Genomic DNA, 22,650 nt, shown 5'->3' with positions numbered 1-22,650 from the left:
CGTTGTTTGCTGCATGCCCCTGGCTTCTGGTGGCTGTTTCCACCACGCCCACAGCGTTCCTCCCTGGCTGAGTGGGCAGCTGGCCTGGGCTGGAATCTCCCACATCCTCGGCCCCCGTTGTCTCTCCACTGGGACCGCTCTCGGAGCCCAGCAGATCTGGGGGAGAATTCTGCTCCTCACGCTGCACATGACCTTGGGCGTGCCACTTTGCCCGTCTGGGCCTTTGTTTCCTCTTCTGGAAAAGGGGAAAACGTGACTGATCTCACAGGCTTGTCATGAAGAATCAAGGATAATATACATGAAGGGCTGGCACAGTGAGATTCCCAATAAAAACGACTATCCCTTTTTCTCTGCCTACCTCTCCCCATTTCCCCCAGTCTTCCAGGATGCCCACTTCCGGCTGCCTCCCCATCCCTGTGTTGGAGTCTCAGTCTGAGCCCTAGGTAGAGCCTCTTCTGGAGTCCTCTGTGATGGGAACACCTTCCCCAGGTGCTGGGCCCTCTGCTCGCTCTTGGGTACCCATAGAAACACCCACGCCTCACAGCGATGGGACCTGGGGGGACCGACGGGGACATCGTGAGTGTTTCAATGGACCAGAGGAGGTTCAATTTGACATCATTCATCTCCATCCAAGCAGAACACTGTAGTAGCAGCCATTGGCAGGGTGGAGAAAGAGGGTCTGAGCTGGCTTTCCTAGAGGTCAGAGTTCTTGGTGGAGAGACAGCCACTGCCATGCCATGCCACCATGACCGCCATCATCCCAGTAGGAAACAGGCAAACAGGACAAGATCCCTGGGACCCTGCCCTGTCTCCCTCCTCCAGGCAAGGGGCTTGTTTTCTATTTATTTTACTATGTGCTGGGCACTGTGTGAGATTCATTGACTCGCCACAGGGTTTCTATGATTAGGGTGCAATTATTAACTCCATTTTACAGATAGAGAAACTGAGGCATGGAGAGCTGAAGCAACTTCACCCAAGCTAACAGGTGACCTAATGTGGCGCATGCTCCATCAGAGGGAGAAACAGAGCTATGCTGAACTGGAAAGCATCTGCTGAAACTTGGGAAGCCTGGAAGGTGGTGGATTTCAGTTGGCCTTGAAGGAAGGGGAGCCGTCAACAAGCCGGAGGAAGCTAGAGTGTTGCAGGGAGAGGACAGGGAGAGGGCAAAAAGCTAGAGTGCTCCAGGGCCTGGAGAAAGCGGCAAGCAGATGTTTGGGGCACGAAGACCTGCCTCACAGGCCGGGGTTGTGTGGAGAGTGGAGGACAAGGGCTGAAGATGAGCAGGGTGGTTTGCCAAGGACCTCAAACTCCAGGCTGGGGAGCTGGGTTTTGGGTTTTGTTCTGTAAGGTATCCAGGGTTGGGTTTTGAGTGGGGTCAGATCAGGGAATGAGATGGCCTCCTGGAGCCAGGTGACAGTTGACTTGAAGGGAAGGGAAGGGCGCCGTGTGCTGGGCCCAACGCCAGGTGCTTCCCATCGATGGCTCAGTTAACCCTCCCCACGGCCCTGAGAGTTGGGCATGGCTATTACTACCTCTTTGCAAATAAAGAAACTATGGCTCAGAGATGACCAGAGGCCAGTTAGAGGCTAACGTGCATTGGGGTGGGAGGGACCCCACGGCCTGGGAGTGGGGCCAGGACGCAGGCCACGATTGCACACTGGCAGGGACAGTGGGTGTGCAGTGCCATGAGGGCTTCTCAGGGCATCTGCAGGTGCAGAAAGGAGGGAGGGACACTCAGAGAATGAATGAAGTATGGACCCCTGGAGCTACAGCCAGGGTCACCAAGAAGCTAGAGTGAGAAGAGGGCTGGAAGGAAGCGCAGAGCTGAGGAGCTAGAGCCCATGGTGCAGGTGGTGAGAGGACTATAGAAACAGGGGATTAAGGCCAGGCGTGGTGGCTCACACCTGTTATCCCAGCACTTTGGGAGGCTGTCTCTCCACCAAGAGCAATGGATCAATTGAGGTCAGCAGTTTGAGACCAGCCTGGCCAACATGGTGAAACCTCATTTCTACTAAAAAAATACAAAAATTAGCTGGGTGTAGTGGTGGGCGCCTGTAATCCCAGCTACTTGGGAGGCTGAGGCAGGAGAATCACTTCAACTCAGGATATGGAGGTTGCAGTGAGCCAAGATCACGCCACTGCACTCCAGCCTGGGTGACAGAGCGTCAGTCTCAAAAAAAGAAGAAAGAGAGAGAGAGGAGAGATGGAGGGAGGCAGGGAGGGAGGAAGGCAGAAAGAAAGAAGGAAGGAAGGAAGGAAAAAGAAAGAAAGAAAGAGAGAAAGAAAGAATTGGGGATTAGGAGGGTTATCTTGGGTGAGCCTCCTGTGGTCTCAGCCTGACCACACAAAGCCAGGCTGGCACAGCCTGGTCAACATCAAAGCCAAGGCCTCAGGGAAAGGCCTCTAAGAATTCTCCTGTGTTCACGGGTTTGGCATGGACCACCTTGTGGTCCCTCTGGGCTTCAGTCCCTTGTCTAGCTCCAACCCTAGCCCAGGGCCTTTGGCAACTTGCCAGCTCCACCTAGCAGGCCCTAGAGGTGCTAGAGATTTCCTGGCTGTCCTTGCTGCTGCCCTCTTCCCATGTCCCCTGCATCCCCCCTGCCACCAGCTCCTCCTCAGCCCCTCCCCTAAATGTCCCTCAAGCCTATCTACATCTCCACAGTCCCTTGCCCTGCAGTAGGACGGCCCCTTGCCCTTCCCATTTTCACCTCCACATTAGCCCCCAGATGAATCTCCTTAACTCCCGATCAGAGGGAGCATTGGGCCCACAAAGGCTGTCGGCTCATTCCCTTGTGTGAATCCATCAGCTCCCCTCAGTTCCAAGGCCAGCAAGCCAAAGCCTAAACTCGGGCAGGCACCAGTGTTTCCCTGAGCATGTCCCTATGTCCCTCATGTTGCTGTGCTGTGGTTTCTGCCCCATTACCCTGCTCGTGTTGCATCTGGCTCCCCCTCCCTTCTCCCTGCCATGTGGTGGGCTGGGCTCTCACTCTGCCTCTGGGTCACACCTGCCAGAGACGCTGCCCAGGGCAGTTCTGCCATTGAGGGTGTGGCCCTGACACCCCCCAAGCCCCATCTGACTCCTCCACTCAGAGGGGTCTCTGACATCCATGACAAGGTGGGAAAGGGGTCCTCCACAGGAAGAAGGCCAAGGCCCTGGGGGATTGTTTTCCAAGGATGCGAAAGCCCCTTCATCATTGCCCTCATCCTGCTAACAGCCAGAGAAGCAGGTGCCACGGGCCCGGCTAGAACCCCTGCCCACCCCACCTGCCCCCACTAAATAATTATTTACCCCAGCTCTTCCCCATGCTCTGGCCCTCCTGACCCCTGACCACCTTAATAGTTGCCTGACTCATTTGTACCTCAGGGCCAGAGTCTCTGTGGGCGATGCTGTCACATCCTGCCCCTCCCTGCCTGGGAGCACTAGGGGTACTCTGCCAGGTAGGGCTCCTGCATTTAAACAGGAGCCTGCAGGAGGTAAGGCCCAAACCCATAGGAGGGCTGCCTAATAGTGAGCATGTCTGTGATCCTGGCAGGAAAGGAGAGAGCCATTGTGGGGATGGGGAACTTTTGCTGTCTCCCAGATCAAGCTCCCTAAGGGCACCTTGCCCTGGACATCAGACCTGGGGTCCCAAGAACAGGGTGTGTGCCTTCCCTCAGTCTGCCCTAGGAGAGCTAACTCCTTAGCTTGGCTGACACTTGCAAGCAGGTTTCAAACCAGCAGTAATTAGTCCCACAGGGGTGAGGTCAGCAGTGAGGGGCTTGTGGGAGCTGTGATGAGGGATGAGGGCTGGGAGGAGGCTTCAGCCTGACTTACTGAGGACCTCGGTCCATTCAGAGCAGGCAGGGAGGAGGAAGTGAGTCAGTGGGCACAGCGATTCATGCCTCAGAACTCTGACTTTCTTTTTCAACCCACTGAGCCAAGACGTTTGTCCCAACAGGATCCAAGGGTGGGGGAGGGGACGGGAACCAAGGGATATTAAAGAGACAGGGCCAGCCTCTTATTCGCCTGCACTGGGCTCCTGTTTTAGTGCCATAGAGTATGCAGTGATCGAACTCAGCTGGACACACCGTGGTTGAAGACCTGCCATATGATGGAGAAGCTGCCATGGGGGCTGGGAAACACAGGTGTCAACAACTGAACATAACCACCACCACTTAGGGGGAGAGCGGCTGACTTCTGGGCCCCAGTTCTTTTTCAACAAACCCATGAATTTGGCATCTTTATGTGGAATTTATAGATGAGGAAGCAGGTGAAGGGACTTGTCCAAGGTCACAGTCCCACTGGTCTAATCGTACTGCAAGGCCGAGTGAGAAGTCAGTGTGAGTCCTGGACAACTCAAGAGTGACTAGGGATGGTGGTTGGCGTGGGGGTGGGAAAAGGCTTCACTGAGAAAGTAGAAACTCATGAAAGATTTCGAAGAACAAGTGGAGATTTTCCAACTGAACAAGTGAGGAAAGGGCATTCCAACCAGAGGCACCGGCGTGTGCAGAGGTTGGGTGGCATGGCTGGCCTGGTGCTGTCATGCTGGACCTCTGCTGAATTTCAGTGGGGATGGCACCAGGTTCAAGAGGCCGAAGAAGAGACCCAGAGTCAGTGAACGAGATATAGGTTTATGGGGAGCTTACATGCAGGGACAGTCCAGTAGCAGTGGGCCAGACAGCACCACAACCGCTTGCAAAATGCATGGCATTTATATAGCTTTTTCACTTAGTACCCTGCCCCGGCAACCTCTAGCTGGCAACCCACACTTAACCCAAAACAAAAGACCTCAATCCCCAATCCCCTCCATGGCTCGAATTCCATGAGAGATGGGCCGGGGGCTTAGATGTTCCTCATAGATAAGAAATGAGTCTCTGGGTTGGCCACTCTGATTCCTTAGCTCCAAATTATGAATGCAGATTTTTCTTAAGTTATTGTTGTCAGATGCATCTGCCATGCAGGTGTGTTCGTGGAATCCTTCTGGGATTGGGGACCAGGCACCGAGACAGAGGCTGTGACAGGAGGAGCCCCTTGTTGAGGAAGAAGGGAAGATGCTAAGTACTTCTGGATACATGGAGTCCAAGGAGCCTGCGGCCAGCCGGAGGTGACTGGCAAGAGTTAAACATCAAGGCTGGAGCCTGGCGGGTATCATCAGCATGGAGGAGAATGTTAACGAACAAGGGGTCAACTGTGGAGACATGAGAGATGAGAATCACAAACAGACGCTCAAAGTGGACTGAGGAATCTTGCAAGGGGGAGAGAATTCTAGGAAGGAGAGGGTAGAGAGGAGTTTAAATAAAATACAGATGGAGAGGTCAACAGGTCGCTGCTGCCACCCTAGAAAGGTCAGAGGGAAAGGGGCCAAAGTAGACCATAGCATTTGCCCATCAGAAGAGACTGGTGCCCGAGGAGAGAAGGAGGCTCCAGTGAGATGGAGGGGGATGAAGGCAGACTGGGGAAGTGGAAAGGGTCACGGTAAACCTAAGGGCAGGATCCCTACTCCAGGAGAGGGTGGACAGGTGACTTCACTCAAAGGATGTGACTTCTAGGCTGTGACCTCCTGGGAGAATAGAGGGTAGCCCAGATGACTGGGGGTGGAGAAACAGCAAAAGTCTGGAGGCAAGAGGAAGACTGGCTCCATCAAGGAACTGCAAGGTGCTCTGTGGCCTGGGTGAAGAATTAGAACAGGTGAAGGGCAGCGGTGGGGAGGGGTGGAAAGATGAGCAGGGCCATCTCAGGGATGGTGTTGTATCCTGAGGGCAGCAGGGAACCATCAGACGTACCAAGTAGGAAAGAGACTCTGGTAGATTTGTAAGAACCCCACTCTGGCTGCCACGCAGGTGGTAGGGAGAGTTGGAGGCAGGGAGGGCAACAGGAAGCACTGGCAGTCATCCAGGGAGAAAGGACAGAAAGGAGCAGACACACTGGCAAGACAGCAAGAAGGTAGAATCAGGGAGACACAGTGATTGGCTGAGCTGGGTGAAGAGAAGGAGGAGCAGACATTCAAGCTTCCAGTGGGGATGAGCCCCTGGAGCAGAGCACTTGGGTGCCCCACGTGATGGTGCTTGAGGAACTTCCAATCAGGAACTTGGATTCAGGAACTGAATCCACGGGGCCAGAACTTGGGAGGGTGCTGATTTGGGAGTTATCACCATATGATCTGAGTAATTCAGAGCCAATAAGATGGGCTGGGCATGGTGGCTCACACCTGTAATCCCAGTACTTTGGGAGGCTGAGGAGGAAGTTCGAGACCAGCCTGGCCAACATGGTGAAACCCTGTCTCTACTAAAAATACAAAAACTAGCCGGGCGTGGTTGTCCATGCCTGTAACCACAGCTACTCGAGAGGCTGAAGCAGAAGAATTGCTTGAAACCGGGCGGCAGAGTTCGCAGTAAGCCAAGACTGTGCCACTGCACTTCAGCCTGGGCAACAGTGAGACTCCCACTCAAAAAAAAAAAAAAAAATAGCCAATAAGATCATTTTTACCTAAATATCAGTAAGGCACAATGGAGAGGATTTCCCACTTTGGTATTTTAGTCTTCATTTCTACCTGAGCAAATAACCATGTTTCATCTAGTGTACGGCAGCAGATACATTCCTGCATTCATTAGTATTGCATTACGAAGAAGGCAATGAAACTCAGCATTGATGAGCCATGAGGATGATGGCCCCGAATAGAGCAGGTCCAGGTTGGCCAGCCACATGGATTGACCCAGCCAGAAGTATGTGCCATGTCCAAGATGGACACTACCATCATCCATTCACCCAGCTACTCTCAAGGGCCTTACTGACCCTGTTTCCAACCACAGGACCAATCACAGCCGCTGGCGGAAGGATAAATACAGATACACTTCTCACTCCTGCCCCTGAGGAGCTGACTCTGGAGGAAAGTCCATCATTGTGGAGTCGGAGAACCCTAGGGGTGTTACCAGCCACACTGGGGAGGTGTTCATATCTCCTGCACCTTGAGCATGTCAGTATTTTCAACCATAGCCAGGGAGGCATCTATACCTCCTAGGGTTATTAGAAAGTAACATACATAAAAGGCTGCACACATAGTATGTGCTTAATACATATTTGTTCCCTATCTATATTCAAATATACATAAAACATTCAGACATGCAGTCACATAGGCAAACACCTGTGAATTCATAAGGGCATGTTTTGATCATCATACATGTAGGAACCCTCTACCCCCAGTGGAGTGTCTAGGGAGTTAGTGGGTGAAAGTAGATGACGCCCTGCCCCCGATCTCCCCAGATTTCCCACCTGAGCACAGAACCCTGCCAGTAAAGAGGCTTCTCCACAGGAAATGGCAAAGCCCTTGGGGTCTGGTGACTCAGCCCTGACTCAGCCATGTGGCCTCCTGGGCACCAAAGGGCCACCTCGACTTGAGGTTGAGAATGCTGTAGGCACAGCAGAGTCCTAATCTCCCAGCCAGGAGAGAAGGGGACTCTGGGGGCCAGGGCAGGGCATGTGCAATAGGGCCAGGCCTTGGGCAGTAGGAAAGGAAGAGAGAGACAGAGAGGGCTGGCAGGCAGGAAGTCCCCGGATGTTTGGGTCCTACTCACCACGCCCTCATAGAGATCACTGCCTATTAATCCCCAAAAAGTCTCTGCGCTTTCCCTCCTTCACTCCCAGCATCCCTCTCGCCCCACACCTGTCCCTGAAGCCCCAGTCAAATCTTACCCAGTCAAATCTTACCCAAGAAACCCCTGGGCCTTTCTTACCCATTCCCTCTCTCCCTCCCTCAGCCCCTGCTCCTGCTCAACCCACCCCTTGGCCAAATTATTACACCAGCTGCCTTCTCCCACAGCCCAGTATCTCCTGGCAAAGTCAACTTCATGCAGCAGCCAGAATGTTCTGACAGCCCCCTTTCTCCCACAAGCACCACCCCTAACATACAATGCAAAATGGGTTTAGCCTGTTTAAATGTGAGAGCATCCAGAACAGGCGGCCACATCCTGGCCTGTCAATGAATGCTTGAGCCTGGCGGATTCTGAGCCAGGGGAATCGCCTGGACTAGGCCTGCATCTGGGCCACAGGAGAAGGAAATCTGATAAGCCCATTCAAGCTTCAGCACTCTTCCCTCCCTCCCTCTTCAGTAATTTGCATTTTCAATTCAAGTCAGATAGACACCTGAGTCTCAGTCCAATAGCTGGGATTTGGTACACTTTGTTGAACAGATATTAGAAGGCTTGGGACACAATGAATGCAGATTGGGGAATAGTAAGAGATTTCGCTCCAGCCCTTTCATTTCATACATGGGGAAACTGAGGCCTGGAACAGGAAGGTAACTTGCCCAAGGTGAGAAGGCAGAAGAGAGCTTGCACTCAATTGAGGGGCACAGCATTACAATTCCTCATTATTTTTCCAGCAGCTGCCCGTGTGCTTCACGTCTCTGTGCTGATCTGCCCCAGAGAGGTGAGGGTGTCCACTGGTGTGCTCCGTTGTTCTGGGAGAGTGAGATGAGGGCTGGGAGAGGGCAGGTAGAGGAAGACTTGTGGGAACACAGCAAGTGCTAAATAAACAGAAGCTGCCTTTGTGGAATATTGACACTGTCATTGTTCCAGCTGGGAAAGCTTCACCTGAACCAGGACCCAATTCTTCTGCCTTTCTTCTGCAGCTCCTTTCTTTCCCTGTTGTCCAGATACTCCTCCTCCAGGGAGCTTCCTCGACCCTCCAGCAGAACCCACCGTTTGCATGTTGTTACGGTCACCTACAGAGGCAGATGGATCCCATCCAAGGTTTGGTTTGAATGAAGACTGATGACACCACCCAAACACCAAGAGACTATGAAAAGGTTTATTATTTACATAATGGAGGTCTCCAGGGGGAGCAGGGCCGGCCTTTCAAGCAGGTCCCAAATGCCTTGGGAGAGCCAGGAAGGAGACTGGCCTGGGTTTTTATTGTGGTTAAGGAGTAAGGGTTCCCTCAGGAAGGGGCTTGTGAATATTCCCCCCTCAAACACCAAAGGAGGGTGCACCCAGACTTTCTTATCAGCTTGTCCAGGTGTAGGGCACAAAGAGGGAAGGGTGAGGCTTAAGAGCTGTCCGCAAACATCAACAAATGAACTTAGACTCCTCATTACACATATGATTCCGGTGCCCTTGTTTCTCTGTCTATGTTTCTAGGTGGGTCTCTTCACCATGGGGAAGGGTTGACTGATAAAGAGTTGACATGATAAAGTCAACTGAATGATGAGATGATCCTACAGATGACAGTGCCACTGAAACCAAAGGACCTTGAGATTTCTCTTTCTCCATCTCTCCAGCTGAGGTCCTTCTAGTCTCCAAGTCTCCCTCCACCCCCACTCCATCTCCCCACACTAGTCTGACACTCCCCCACATTCTTTGGCTCAGGCCCTCCCCCTACCAGTCGCCCCTGCTCTGCTTCACATTCCCTCTGGACACTCCCCTGGAGTGGAAAAACCATCCCTCATCCCTTTCCGGCTCCCAGTCCCAGGATCGGACATGCTGGTCATTCCTGTTTGGGATGTCCAAAGAGATAAGGCCTGGCATGGGGCCGATCTGTCATCGCAGGACTCTCAAAGCTGTTTCAGGCAGGATCCTCACCCACACGGCGTTTCCACCCTAAGCCCCTGCCCTTCTTGCCCTGGCTGGCTCCCCTTCTCCAGGAACATAGTAGAGGACTCAGGAGCCAGGCAGAAAGCAAAGATTACTGTTCAACTTCCATCCAGGTCAGCTTCCTGTTCCTTGACCCCACATGTCTTCTAATCCCTGGAGGCCCTGGGCCACAAAGCAGACCATGAGAGAGGCTGGGTGGCTCTGGAAGTCACAGGTCAGGAACAAATCCTGTTCTAAGGAACGTCAGAGACAAGTGTCTTCTTCCCAAACACCACAGAGAAAGCTGTTATCGCAGCTGCTTTTGTTTAGGCATGTCTAGCTGTCTGACATCCATCTGCCTGGAGTGTGTCTCTCAAAGACACAGCTGTGGTCAGCGGCTTCCAGTCCTAGCTCTGCCTCCCATAAAATTCAGATCTTGGACAGGCAGGTAACCTCCTGAGGCTCTGTTTTCTCCTAAGTCAAATGAATATGATAATCCCCACCTCACAGGGAGGCCGGGAGGATAAAATGAGCCTGCCTGTGAAATGATTTGCAAACTGTAAAGCTAGGCCGGGACCCTTTCCCAGACTCTGAATCTAATTTTGTACTCATAAGAATTATGAGTACAGAATAATTTTATTCTTAAAGAGAGCCCCAAATTGCACAAGCTTCAGACTTCACCAAACTTGGATGTGCCCAAAGTAGTATATAAATATTAATTATTAGCATAAGTAGTTAAGGGCTCCAGGATCAGATAACACAGGATGAAAATCCTAGTTGTGTGACCTCTGCCAAATTGCCTAACCTCCCTGAGCCTCATTTTTCTCGTTTTAAAACAGAGATAACACTCCAAAGATTGTTGTGAGGATTTAACATTTGTGAAGCATTTAGCATAGTTCCTGCTGCATATGTGCTTAATACATGGTGTTTTTTCTTATTAAGAATAGATGGAGAAAATAATGCTTGGGGAGGCCAGGCGGGGTGGCTCACCCCTGTAATCTCAGCATTTTGGGAGGCCGGGGGTGGGAGGGGGGGGTGGATCACAAGGTCAGGAGTTCGAGACCAGCCTGACCAACATGGTGAAACCCCGTCTCTACTAAAAATACAAAAATTAGCCGGGCATGGTGGCAGGCGCCTGTAATCCCAGCTACTCAGGAGGCTGAGGCAGGAGAATCGCTTGAATCCGGGAGGCAGAGGTTGCAGTGAGTGGAGATCGCGCCACTGCACTCCAGCCTGGGAGACAGAGTGAGACTCCATCGTCTCAAAAACAAAAACAAAACAAAAAACAAAAACAAAACAAAACAAAATGCTCCGGGGAAAATGGGTCTCTGAGCTGCAGCAAGAGAAATGTGAGTTAGATCCAAGAAAGTACATAATTACCTCTTTTTTTTTTTTTTTTTTTTGAGAGGAAGTCTTACTCTGTTGCCCAGGCTGGAGTGCAGTGGCGCGATCTCGGCTCACTGCAACCTGTGCCTCCCGGGTTCAAGCGATTCTCCTGCCCCAGGTAGCTGGGACTACAGGCATCCGCTACCACGCCCGGCTAATTTTTGTAATTTTTGAGTAGAGACAGTGTTTCACCATATTGGCCAGGCTGGTCTCGAACTCCTGATCTCGTGATCCGCCCGCCTCGGCTTCCCTAAGTGCTGGGATTACAGGCGTGAACCATCGCGCCTGGCCAGCGTAACCTCTTGAAGTTCCCTTTCAATTTGATTCCTTGGTGGAGGAGACCTTTAGGCTCCGCCCACCTACCGCCACCTGGCGCTACCCACCAAACACCTGATGGGGGCTGACGTCCAAGCCCAGTCTCCAAACACTCTGTTCAAGCTTGGGTAGGAAGAGGGAGCCTCTGGGATTCTCTGGGCTGGGCCCTGAAGGCAGGAGTGGACGAGAAATGGGTACGGTCTAGGCTCAGCTTCCTGGCGACGCAGTGCTTTCTGTGAAGGAGGGACTCATTTCTACATTGACAGTCTTATCCCTTGATACCAGAAGTCGCAGGGAAAAAAATGCTTTTTGATAATTACAATTAGAGACATTTGGTTGTTACCACTGCTAAATATGTCTGTCTTTGCTGAGGGGCCAATCTCAGCTCGGATCCGGATGAGTGGACAGGAGAAATAAATCTCTGCAAACACAGCGAGGAGCCTGGGTGAGAGGAAGAACTCCCAGGGACCGACAGCCACCTCTTGGGGACTCACAGCGCTGCGGAGGCGAGTTCAGCATTCCAGCCAGCCGCGCGCGGAAGTCTGTTCCCAGATGCACCAACGCCAGGTCTCTCCAGCGGGCTGGCCTTTTCAGCAGCAGCAGCAGCAGAGGCAGGAAAGCGGCCGGACAAATCCCACCCCCGGCTCCGCCGGTCACATCCATCTTGCTCCCGAGACGACTCTTTCCCAGAGAAGCGAGGGCCGGGGAGGGGAAATCTAAGCCTTTGGGTGTTGCCGACAGGTGTTTGGGGGAGAAGGCGGAGCTGGGGTAGGGAGGATGAGGAGGGAGGGGCGGTGCTGCCCCTTTAAGAGGCGGTGGCCGAGCCGGGACCTTTTTCTCTTTCCCCGGAAGGAAAGCGCAGCCCGGGCTGGGCTCGCAAGGTGGGGAGGTGCGGGACTGGGTGTGGAGAGGCGGGGCGCGCTCCGCAGGACCCCTCCCTCCTGTCCTCCTTGCGGTCGACCCGTGCGCTTGCCAGATCCGCCGCGAAGCCGGGATCGAAGGCAACAGCGCGGCCAAGGGGGCGCGGCCGGGACAAGCTGGGGGCCGGTTGCCCGGGGCAGGGACGGCGGCGACCCGGCCGCTGGGGAGGCGGGAAGATAGACCCACGGATCTTAAGAGGGGATCCGAGAGAGCAGCTGTGAAACTGGCTGAGGCTGGGGGCACGAAACCGATCAGCACTACGGAGCGCAGCGGCCGGCGGGTTCCAGTGTCCTCCGGCGGCGCGGGGAGCAGGTGAACAGGTCCTCACGCCCAGCTCCGCGCTCTCACGCGCTCTCGCCCGGACCCCGCTCCCGCTCGCAGCCATGGGCCCTGGCCCCAGCTGCGCGCCCCGCGCCCCACGCCTGATGCTTTGCGCGTTGATGGTGGCGGCCGGCGGCTGCGTCGTCTCCGCCTTCAACCTGGATACCCGATTCCTGGTAGTGAAGGAGGCCGGGAACCCGGGCAGCCTCTTCGGCTACTCGGTCGCCCTCCATCGGCAGACAGAGCGGCAGCAGCGCTACCTGTAAGTGAAGCTGGAGGCTGTGGGGTGGGAGCGAGAGTGTGCGTGCGGGGGATGCGGGTCCGGAGCGGAGTCGGAGTCCGGGGCAGCTGGCCCTTGGGAGCCAGGATTAAGGGGTGGGTACCCAGGCGGCCCACTGGCTGCTGGGGGTTGGCGGGAAGTGGAGGATTGGGTGTGAGGTCGGGCAGTAATCATTGGCAAGTGCTGACGGGGCCAGAACCTGTCTGGACGTCACCCCTCCGCCCTTTAGATCTCTCCTGAGAGCGGAAGTGGGGTCCCGGTGACTGAGTCCTCTCCCATTCTGTGAACCGAGTACCCAGCACTAGTCTCTTCTCTCCAGGGCTGGGAGCTGGGGTAAATTGCAAGATAAACACCCAGCGGACCCCCCTTCCCCTACGCTTGGGGGAAAAATGAGCATATGCATTTAAGCACCTCGCTGGTAGTCTGCGGCCACGCCAGCCACACCCTCTGCAGAGCCAGACTGGATGGCCTTCTCAACCGCTGGCTTGGCGGATGGAGGGTGAGGTGATGGGTGAGTCTGGGCGTTTGGAGCTGTCCATACGCTCCCTCTGACGCCTTGAGGATAGCGGCAGTGGAAGAGAGAGGAGGACTTGTCCCAGCTCTGGCTGCGTCTCCTCCTGCCCACCCCCAAGCAGTGGCACTCTCCCCACAGACATCCTCCCTGCATTCCACGGATTCGTGTTGGATCTTCAACCCTGAGTGTGTTTGTTTTGGTTTGAAGAGGGAAACAGTGTTTTTCTCTTTCTTCTGTTCTCCTTCCCCAACAGCTGCAAGGAGGAGGGGAAGAGCTATGCATAGGGGAGGAAGGAGGAGGAGGTTGCACCCAGCCGCCTGGATCCCCCTCACTCCACCAGACACACTCATGCCCAGTAGCATGTCCAGGATTCAGAGAGGTCTCTCTGCTGTGGCCTCAGAGCATGCCGAGGTTGGCGGCTGGGGAGGTGAAGCTGTCCAAAGAGGGATGGTGGTTAGGACAGGTTAAGCAGGTACCATCCACCTCTTTGGGCTGGGTGATCTGCCCCCTCCTAGCCTCTGCCCCCACCTGGCCTCTGACCCCACTGAACAAGAAGATGTAGTCACATTCAGGGTACACTGAAATCTCTCCCTGCTCCGGTTGGGCCTGCAGAGATTGAGGAAGTTTAGAATGTCCAAAGTCCAAACTCTGCCCCTGCCTTGGTTCTGCCCTCCTGACCTAGCCTGCCTACCTGGACTTAACCTCAACTCCATCTTGCTCTTGCAGAGGCTAGGGCTACCACACCCTTCCCAGCCTGGCCCCAGCAGCTGCCACCTGGCCTTAGCCAACCCTCTATCTTTTGGAGATCCTGAGCCACCAGGAGCACACGTTTCTACATCAGCACTCTCTCTGCCCTAACCAAGAAAAAGATTTTCAGACTTTCAATGCCAAATCTGCATGATATAAGATAACATAGGTAAAGAGATCAGACTGGAAAGAAAGAGTCAATAATGATTCCTCAACCCCTCCCCCTTTTGCCTGGTGACCTTGAGCAAGGTCCCCTCCCTGGGCCAGGTTCCCCTCCCTGGACCAGGTTTCCCCCAAAAGGGGGTGGACCTGGATCTAGTGCTCTTTCCCACTGCTGCTGGCCTGTGAGAGTCAACTTGATATGGTAGAGGGAGAAGAGGCTTGGAGGTCCCATGGCCAGTGTCCTGTCTCAGATCTGTTACCAATACCTGAACCTGAATTTCCTTACGTGTTGGAGGGAGGGGAACAGCATGCCTTCTTTTGGGATGTTAGTGGGGCCGTAACGAGATGAAGTGTGTAAAATCCTCTGCACATGTGCCTTTCTCCAAGGAACACCTGAAGGCTCTTGCGCTGAGGCCAGAACCTGGATGCATCCTCATTACCCATGAGCCCCCTCCAAGGTGGCTGAGCAAAGAGGTTCTACTTTTCTCTCTGGGAAACTGGAGCTGGCATTCAGCCTGCCAGGAGCCCAGAAGGTTCTAAAGCTAATGAACCTCTGAGGGGCAGGAGTTCTCTCCCTTGAGTATCCTCAGTCTTTCCTAATGGTGGTTCTGTGTCTTGGCCCTTCATCTCACTGAATTCAACCCCTCGGCCATTCAACCCCTCGGCCATTTGGGAGAGCCAGCTGGGCTTAGCTGCAGCCAGCTGTGTAGCCAGATGCAAACAGCTGCCTGAGTGCACAACTCAGAGGTACTAACTAGTAAGACGAGCTGCAGCCTCATATTCTGTTAGCCTGAAAGTCTCTTTGGAAAAGCGGGATCGTTCATGGTCTTGGATAGGCTCTTAAACTGGGGTTCACAGAAGGTTTTCAAGAGATGCAGGGACTCCCTGAAAGTATACCCCAAATCGTAGTATTTGTCCACTGCCCTGTGGGTGGGAGGAGGGGAGAGCACAGCTTTCTTGTTCTCCATTCAGAAGGCCTCAGAAATGGTTAGAAACCCAGGGTGGGACCTTCTTTGCTGCCCCATCACCTTCATCTCTGGACTGGGGTTCCTGGCCCACAACATAGGGGGCTTGCCCTAACCCAGGGCCCAATCTGCTACTCTGTGGAAATGAGGGGTAAGGAGCAGGCAGAGGACCAAGTGCTCTGGGCTTCTTGGCAAAATGCATGAGGGGTTCCTTGGAGGGACAGGGACTGTTCTCTGGGAGGTGGTTACTGACACCATCTCTTCTCCAGCACCTGCTCTGACATTCCTTCCTGGGAATCCAGGCATTCTGGTCTGGTCTGACCCTGTGGGCCTATGGGGATACCGCCGGTCCTTCTCTTTCTTTCACTTTTGCTTGGAAATGAGGGTATCTGGGAAGCCCAGGGCAGGGTGGCTCCTAGAAATGAGGTCATGCCTGAGGTACACAGGATCCAGGCTCACCTGCCATGCTGTCCTAACCTCATGTTTCCCTGGGCAGGGTGGGTGCCTGGCAGCCTCCAAGGCTTGTGCCAGCAGAAATGGGCACAGCAGCTGTGGCTGGAGGCAGAAGGCCTGCACTTGTAGTAGGTTTTACCCAGTGACCAGTCTAGGCCAAGAGGCTTTCAACTGGGCAGGAGTGGGAGAAGCCGGATCTTGTCGAAAAAGAAGCAGCGAAGGGGGCTTGGTCAGAACTAAACAAAGAAGGAAGAGGATCCCCTTTGCCGTAAGAGGGATTGAGGTTAGATGACACTTAGAATGCCCTCGGGAGTCAAATATAGGAAAAGTACTGAAGAGCCAAGGAAAGGGAGAAGAACTGAGAAAAATGGCCTTGTTCTTTTTTTATCTGAGGCTTAGCCAAGGCTCTTTTTCCTGCCCTTTCTCGTTCTCTCTCTCCCTCCAGCTTGTTGCTCTGGTTCTAGGGCTGAGTCACCAGTGGGGAGGGGGGCTGGGTGGGCAGCAAAGGAAGAGTAGGGAAGGATGGGGAGGGCTGCAGTTTCAGCTCCACGGAGCGGCCTCTGGGGAGACGGCTAATTCGGGCAGCAAGGTTGGCATAGAGCTGGAATCCAGGCATCCCAGAGCCGCCCCTGCCCCTTCTCTGGGGCTCAGAGGTGGAGCAGGCACGCTCCCCACCTGCCTCCTGGCCTGGGGTGGGAGGGGAACACAGGAGGCTAGGTACCCAAGGAGTGAGGCCTTGCTGTGTTGGCCTGAGTGCTAGATCCTTTGGCCCCCTCTGGAATCCTCCCATGGAGCCACCAAGTGCCTTCCCGAGGTGACAGAATCTGGGAAGGTGAATCTTACAGGCTGCTTCTCTGAGCATTACCCCACCCCAGTGGGGGCCTTTCTCCTCTTTGAGGTGAGCCAACCTGGTACCTTGAATTCTCCTGGATACTATGCCCCGCCCTTCTTTGATTCTTCTGCTTTCTCCTTGGCTGTTCCATTAGCTTTGAACTGCCCCAAGGGGAGTGATAGGGCAGGGGTGAGGAAGGGCTTTTTCGGAACTTGGAGCTCAAGGCTCCACAGAGGCCAAGAGGGGCTGTTTGGCTGGAGCCAACGGGAGGGTGAGGAGGCAGCTGTTGGAAAGCCCTTGAGTAGTCACTTCACCCATCCCACTCCATCTGGGGGGCTGGGGGTCTCTGCTCCCCCGAGTCCAGCCTGACTCCAGGAGAGGGGCAGTCCTATCTCCTGTCTTCCTTGCTCTAAGAGCTCCATCTAGGCATCTCTCTACCTAGTCTCCCTCCTTCTGGCTGCAGCTGAGGGGATGGGCTCAGTACCGCTCTGGAAGGGGTCAGCTTTTGGATTTTGTGATCTGGACCAGACCCAAAAGTAGATGGCCAGCAGAACTGCTCATTTGCATAATTATTTGCATTTCATTTGCATGTCAGTAAGGTCCCTCTCACCTTCAGGATTCTCCAACCCTCACCACACACACCTGGGTATGTGTGGCTGCAGGAAGCTGGAACCACCCTCCGCATACCACCTTCCCCCATCCATGCGCAGGCCTCTGGCTGTAGACCCATTGGATCCTGGGCTGGGAGCCAGAGGGCCTTAAAGGGCCTCTGAGTGGGCCAAGTGGAAGCTAAAAATACTCTGGGGGGGTGAAGGGGGGCTCCCTCTGGAATCTCTGAGGAGGGAGGGGCCTGGGATGTGGGGCTGGGATTAGGGCACTAGCCCTGCCCCACCCTCTATCAGTAGGCATAAGACTGGTTCCAGGCAACAGGCAAGAGGGTATAGGTGGTAAGGGGAAGTATTTCAATCTCATTGACATGCGTGCCCAGCTCTGCCTGCTCAGTACCTCGGGAAGTTCAGAGGAGGGGGTCCCTTAGCCCCTTACTGGCTGAGTTGAGGGGGCTGGGAGGGCATGGAGACCCTCCTGCTCAGCTGCCTCCTGTATGATAACATGCTCAGGGCCGTAGAGTGGCTCTAGCTGCCAGCACTCCTGTCCCCACCCCAGTGATCACCTGGTATCCTCAAGCCATGGAAGTCTTCTTTTTTTTTTTTTTTTTTTTTTTTTTTTTGAGACGGAGTCTCGCTGTGTCGCCCAGGCTGGAGTGCAGTGGCGTGATCTCGGCTCACTGCAAGCTCCGCCTCCCGGGTTCACGCCATTCTCCCGCCTCAGCCTCCCAAGTAGCTGAGACTACAGGCGCCCGCCACCACGCCCGGCTAGTTTTTTGTATTTTTAGTAGAGACGGGGTTTCACCATGTTAGCCAGGATAGTCTCGATCTCCTGACCTCGTGATCCACCCGCCTCGGCCTCCCAAAGTGCTGGGATTACAGGCTTGAGCCACCGCGCCCGGCCGGAAGTCTTCTTATGTCTGTCTCCTGCTCTCTCTAAACCACCAAAGGAGTCTCTTCTTTTCCCTCTGATCCAGGTTCCCTAACATGCCAGGGCAGAAATTCCTGGGTCCAGCCAGGCACAGTGGTTCATGCTTGTAATCCCAGTACTTTGGGAGGCCGAGGCGGGTAGATTACCTGAGGTCAGGAGTTCGACATCAGCCTGGCCAATATGGCGAAACCCTGTCTCTAGTAAAAATACAAAAATTAGCTGGATGTGGTGGCGCGTGCCTGTAATCCCAGCTCCTTGGGAGGCTGAATCAGGAGAATCACTTGAACCCGGAAGGCGGAGGTTGCAGTGAGCGGAGATTGTGCCACTGCACTCCAGCCTGGGTGACAGAGCAACACCCTGTCTCAAAAAGGAAAAGAAAAAAAGAAATTCCTGGGTCCCTGGAGGGAGGGCTGGGGTCATGCTAGGGCCAGTCCTGATGCTACAACAAATCAGACCAACAATGCTCATACTAACTATGGCTTCATATCAGAACACCTTTTTGCAGAATAGACCTATCTGTTCCTCCAGCAACGCTGGAGGTCAGCGGGAGAGGGGCTGCCCGCATTTTACAGATGAGGCACTCAGGGCTCAGAGGAGGAAAGGAAATTGCCCCTTCAGGCAGAACAAACCCTAGACCCAGGTCCGTGGGTTCTCAGGCTGAGCTGCTCCTTTCCCGCAGGCTGTGGCTCCCTTCTCTCATCTGTCAGGCACGCCAGAGAGCGGACGTCCATGGGTGGTCAGGCAGAGGATTCATCGAGACCTTCCCAGCCCAGACAGAAGTGACTCTCCAGGCCTGGCTGCCACCCTGGCCTCCTGCCAGCTTCCCTGGCCAGGAAGCTTCACCCTTTCTCCCAGGAACACTTCCCCAGGGTGAGGTCTGAGCTGTAGTCTTAAAGTACAGGCAAGGTCCCACCCCCTTCCCAGCAGCCTCAGGCAGTACATTCCTAACTCCCAGTGGGTGGAGACACCCCAGGCCCCAGCATGCCCAGGCCCTGCCCCGCCTACTCCCTGCAGCCCACACTCACAGGTCCCAGGCAGGAGCTACAGGCGTGGCTGTTGCTTGGCACTTCCAGACTGGCAGAAGGCCCAGAGCCCAAGTTCTTAGCTGGGAGCTATAGAGTGATAGAGTTGCTGGAGCCAAATGGTGGGGCATCTGGGAGGTGTCTCCCACCTGAGAAGGCCAGGGCCATCAGGATTGAGCAGGGAGGGGCTCCTGGCAGAACATTTAGAGGCTGCAGGGAGGTGATGTGGGGAGAAGAAAGTCTGGTAAAACTGAGTTCTCAAACTGGGGTGCACTAGATTCCACCAGATGGTATGTTGTGGGCAGAGGAATCTACCTTTTTAACAAAGATCCCTGGGGTTTCTGATGACCCAAGGCTTGTCCTCTAAGATGGTATTTCAGGGCCAACCCCTGCCTCTCTCTGCTCCAGCCACCCCTCTGGTATGGGACAGGTTGCCAGGGTCCTAAGCATCCTTGTAGGAACTTGCTGTCGGCATCCCCAAAGATGGAATCTGGGCAGGCTGGGGGCAAGGCAAGAGCCCTTGCCCACCCCACCTGCTGCCCGCCCACTGGGAACTCTGCTCTGGGGCCACATTGTCCAAAGTGTCAGGTACTCATCCCAACCCCTACCTGTGTGTCTGTCTTAAGGTCACTGGAGAAGGATATTGGACATCACCCAGGTCACTTAGGGGCCCAGGTCTCCAAGATCTGAGTCCCCAGATGGCTTCAGGAGGAAAAACCCAGGGCTCTGACAACCCAGCCCCCTAAGTTCTCCCCTCTGAGCCCACAGAATTTGAACTCTCTGCCAGGATTCCTCATCTTGCTGTCTTCTGGTCAACCTTCATCTCAAAAGCCAAAGCGTTGCTTCCAAAACTGAGATCTGGCCATGTCATGCCCCTGCCTAAAATCCCTCTGCGGTTTCCCCTAAGGCTGTTCCCAGCCTGCCTTTGTGTGCCTCCCCAGAGGCTCCTGGACTCCAGCTATGCTGAGGGCCTTGCAGGTCTCTGAATCACCCTGCTGGCTCTTGCTTCCTGGCCCTGCACATGTGTGCCTTTGCCCACGTGGCCTTCTCCCCTTCTTCACCTGGAGAACCCTGGTCATCGTTCCCAGACTCAGATTAGGTCACCTCTTCTGCTGGCCTCCGTGACTGCCCCCTCAGCCCTGAGCCTGAGCTGCTGTGCTCCCTGCTTCCCCCTCCCGGGGCACTTCCTTCCAGTGTCTTTTTTCCTTGCCTGCCTTCCCTTATGCTGGACACTTCTGGAGGGCAGGAGCTGGGGGTCTCCTGGCACCAACAATCTGTAAATGTATGTTGAATAAATAGCAAGTTGTTTGAAGTGGGGCTTGGGGAGTCTGAACCCAGACCCACCTCCCTCCCTATCCCCAGGCTCCTGGCTGGTGCCCCCCGGGAGCTCGCTGTGCCTGATGGCTACACCAACCGGACTGGTGCTGTGTACCTGTGCCCACTCACTGCCCACAAGGACGACTGTGAGCGGATGAACATCACAGTGAAAAGTGAGGGGAAGAGGCTGGGGAGGGGTGCCGGGTCAGAGGTCTGGCAGAGGGGTACCGCAGAGAGAATGGCCTAGAGGAGATAGAAGGCCTCACCCAGCTTCTAGTCGCTTCTTGTCCAGCTGGGAAGAGGGTGCCCTAGAGGAGAGTGGGGCTGGATGGGATTGGTGGAGCTTAGAATAATGACGAGCTGGAGAAGGGGAATTGGGAGGGCTGTCCTGTGGGTGGAGGGCCCAAGCAGGACCCACCCCTGCCCTCTGGAGGCTTTGGGCACTGAAGTATGGGTGAGGCTCTCTGGTTCATGATCCCTCTGGTGCCCACAGGTGACCCTGGCCATCACATTATTGAGGACATGTGGCTTGGAGTGACTGTGGCCAGCCAGGGCCCTGCAGGCAGAGTCCTGGTAAGTGGATGCTCAGTGTCGGCTCCTCTACCTCTCCCTGGCTCTCTCCTCATCTCCTAGAGCTGGGAGGAAAGAAGAGGGCAGCAGGCGGGTCCATGGCGTGTGTGTGCTGGGGCCTGCACACAAGTCCCTTCCTGTGGCTGTGCATCCCTCGCTCCCTGCACTCCTGGGGAGGGAGTGAGTATCCTGTGCTCTCCCAAAGCCAGGCACGGCCTGAGTTCTCTGACTCATCCACTTCCTCCCCATGCCCACACTGGGTGCTCAGCCTCCGTGGGAACAAGCCGAGGGAGCTGAGGGAACTGCGAGGAGGAGAAAGGGCAGAGAGGGCCCCAGGCGGCTCAGCACTGGCTGGCGCTCCTTCCTGGGAGGCTGACTGCCGGAAGAGGCGCAGCCCTGCTGACCCTGGCTCACCCAGCTCTGGTCTAGGGGCTAATCAAATGTGTCACCTCCTGCCCACATTCTACAGTGCCAGCCCCTGAGTTCTCCGTTTCTGAGTCCCAGATAGACATTCCCCCCACCGCCCCATTTTTTTCTCTCTCTGTCTGTTTTTGTTGTTGTTATATTCAGAAAGGATTTTATTAGTTCACACACAGAAGAGTTCTGGTTAAGGCTTGCCTTGCTCCTGGTGCTAATATGATGCCACCAGGATGTGAGGTATCTCAGGCACTTAACTCTGTGTTCTTCGTGTTGCCTCCATCTTTGATAGGCAGTCTTTTCGTGGTGCATGAATGCAACAGCTTCAGCTTTATCTTCTTTGACCTTCAAGTTCTGTAGTCCTGGTAGATATCTAATTACAACTCATTAGCTCTGACTATTTCAGGTGCTCTTCTCTGAAACAATTACTGTGGCCAAGAGAATGCAATACTTATGCTTTCTTCAGACATGAATTATCAGTATCCAGATAGGCACATAAACTCAGTCTTAGAATGTGCTTCTTTGATGTCAGGTTTTTCTCTTGCCTTGATAGTTTCACATGGCTGGGGAAGCCTATCACGGTGGAAGGCAAGGAGGAGCAAGTCCCATCTTATGCTGATGGCAGCAGGCAAAGAGAATGAGGCTCTCTCTCTCTCTTTCTCTCTCTTTTCTTTCTTCTTTCTTTCAAGATAGAAGACTCCTAGCTGTGTGCAGTGGTTCACACCTGTAATCCCAGCACTTTGGGAGGCTGAGGCTGGTGGATCACGAGGTCAGGAGTTCGAGACCAGCCTGGCCAATATGGCGAAACCCTGTCTCTACTAAAAATATAAAAAATAAACCAGGTGCAGTGGTGCCCACCTGTTGTCCCAGTTACTCGGGAGGCTGACGCAGGAGAATTGCTTGAAACTGGGAGGTGGAGGTTGCAGTGAGCCAAGATCACATCACTGCACTCCAACCTGGGTGACAGAGCAAGACTCCATCTAAAAAAAAAAAAGAAGACGACTTCATCTCTCAACCAGGCTGGAGTGTAGTGGTGCCATCTCAGCTCACTGCGGCCTTGACTTCCCAGACTCAAGTGACCCTCCAGCCTTAGCCTCCCAGGCTAATTTTTTAAGTTTTTATAGGGACAGGGTCTGACTGTGTTGCCCAGGCTGGTCTCAAACTCCTGGGCTCAAGTGATCCTCCCACCTTGGCCTCCCAAAGTGCTAGTGCTAGGATTTCAGGCATGAGCTACCATACCTGGCCCTATTTTTCTTTTTCTTTCTTTCTTTCTTTTTTTTTCTTTTATAGATGAGGTCTGGCTCTGTCACCCAGGCTGAAGTGCAGTGGCACGATCATAGCTCACT

At 54.3% G+C, this 22,650-nt stretch overlaps 1 protein-coding gene across 1 annotated transcript in view; it reads left to right on the top strand.

Annotated features, from left to right (window-relative positions):
• Positions 1-12,002: 12,002 nt before the first annotated feature.
• Positions 12,003-22,650, top strand: part of ITGA3 (integrin subunit alpha 3) — a 34,899-nt gene continuing 24,251 nt past the window's right edge. The window contains exons 1-3 of the mRNA XM_025362757.1: positions 12,003-12,751; positions 20,363-20,490; positions 20,811-20,890. Coding sequence (XP_025218542.1) covers positions 12,552-12,751; positions 20,363-20,490; positions 20,811-20,890 — 408 coding nt within the window. The 5' untranslated portion in view covers positions 12,003-12,551. The remainder of the gene's footprint in view (positions 12,752-20,362; positions 20,491-20,810; positions 20,891-22,650) is intronic.

This window comes from Theropithecus gelada, chromosome 16 (assembly GCF_003255815.1).
Source record: "Theropithecus gelada isolate Dixy chromosome 16, Tgel_1.0, whole genome shotgun sequence".
Taxonomy (NCBI): Eukaryota; Metazoa; Chordata; class Mammalia; order Primates; family Cercopithecidae; genus Theropithecus; species Theropithecus gelada.
Note: the sequence above shows the minus strand (reverse complement) of the source record. Positions and strands in the feature narration are given on the sequence as shown.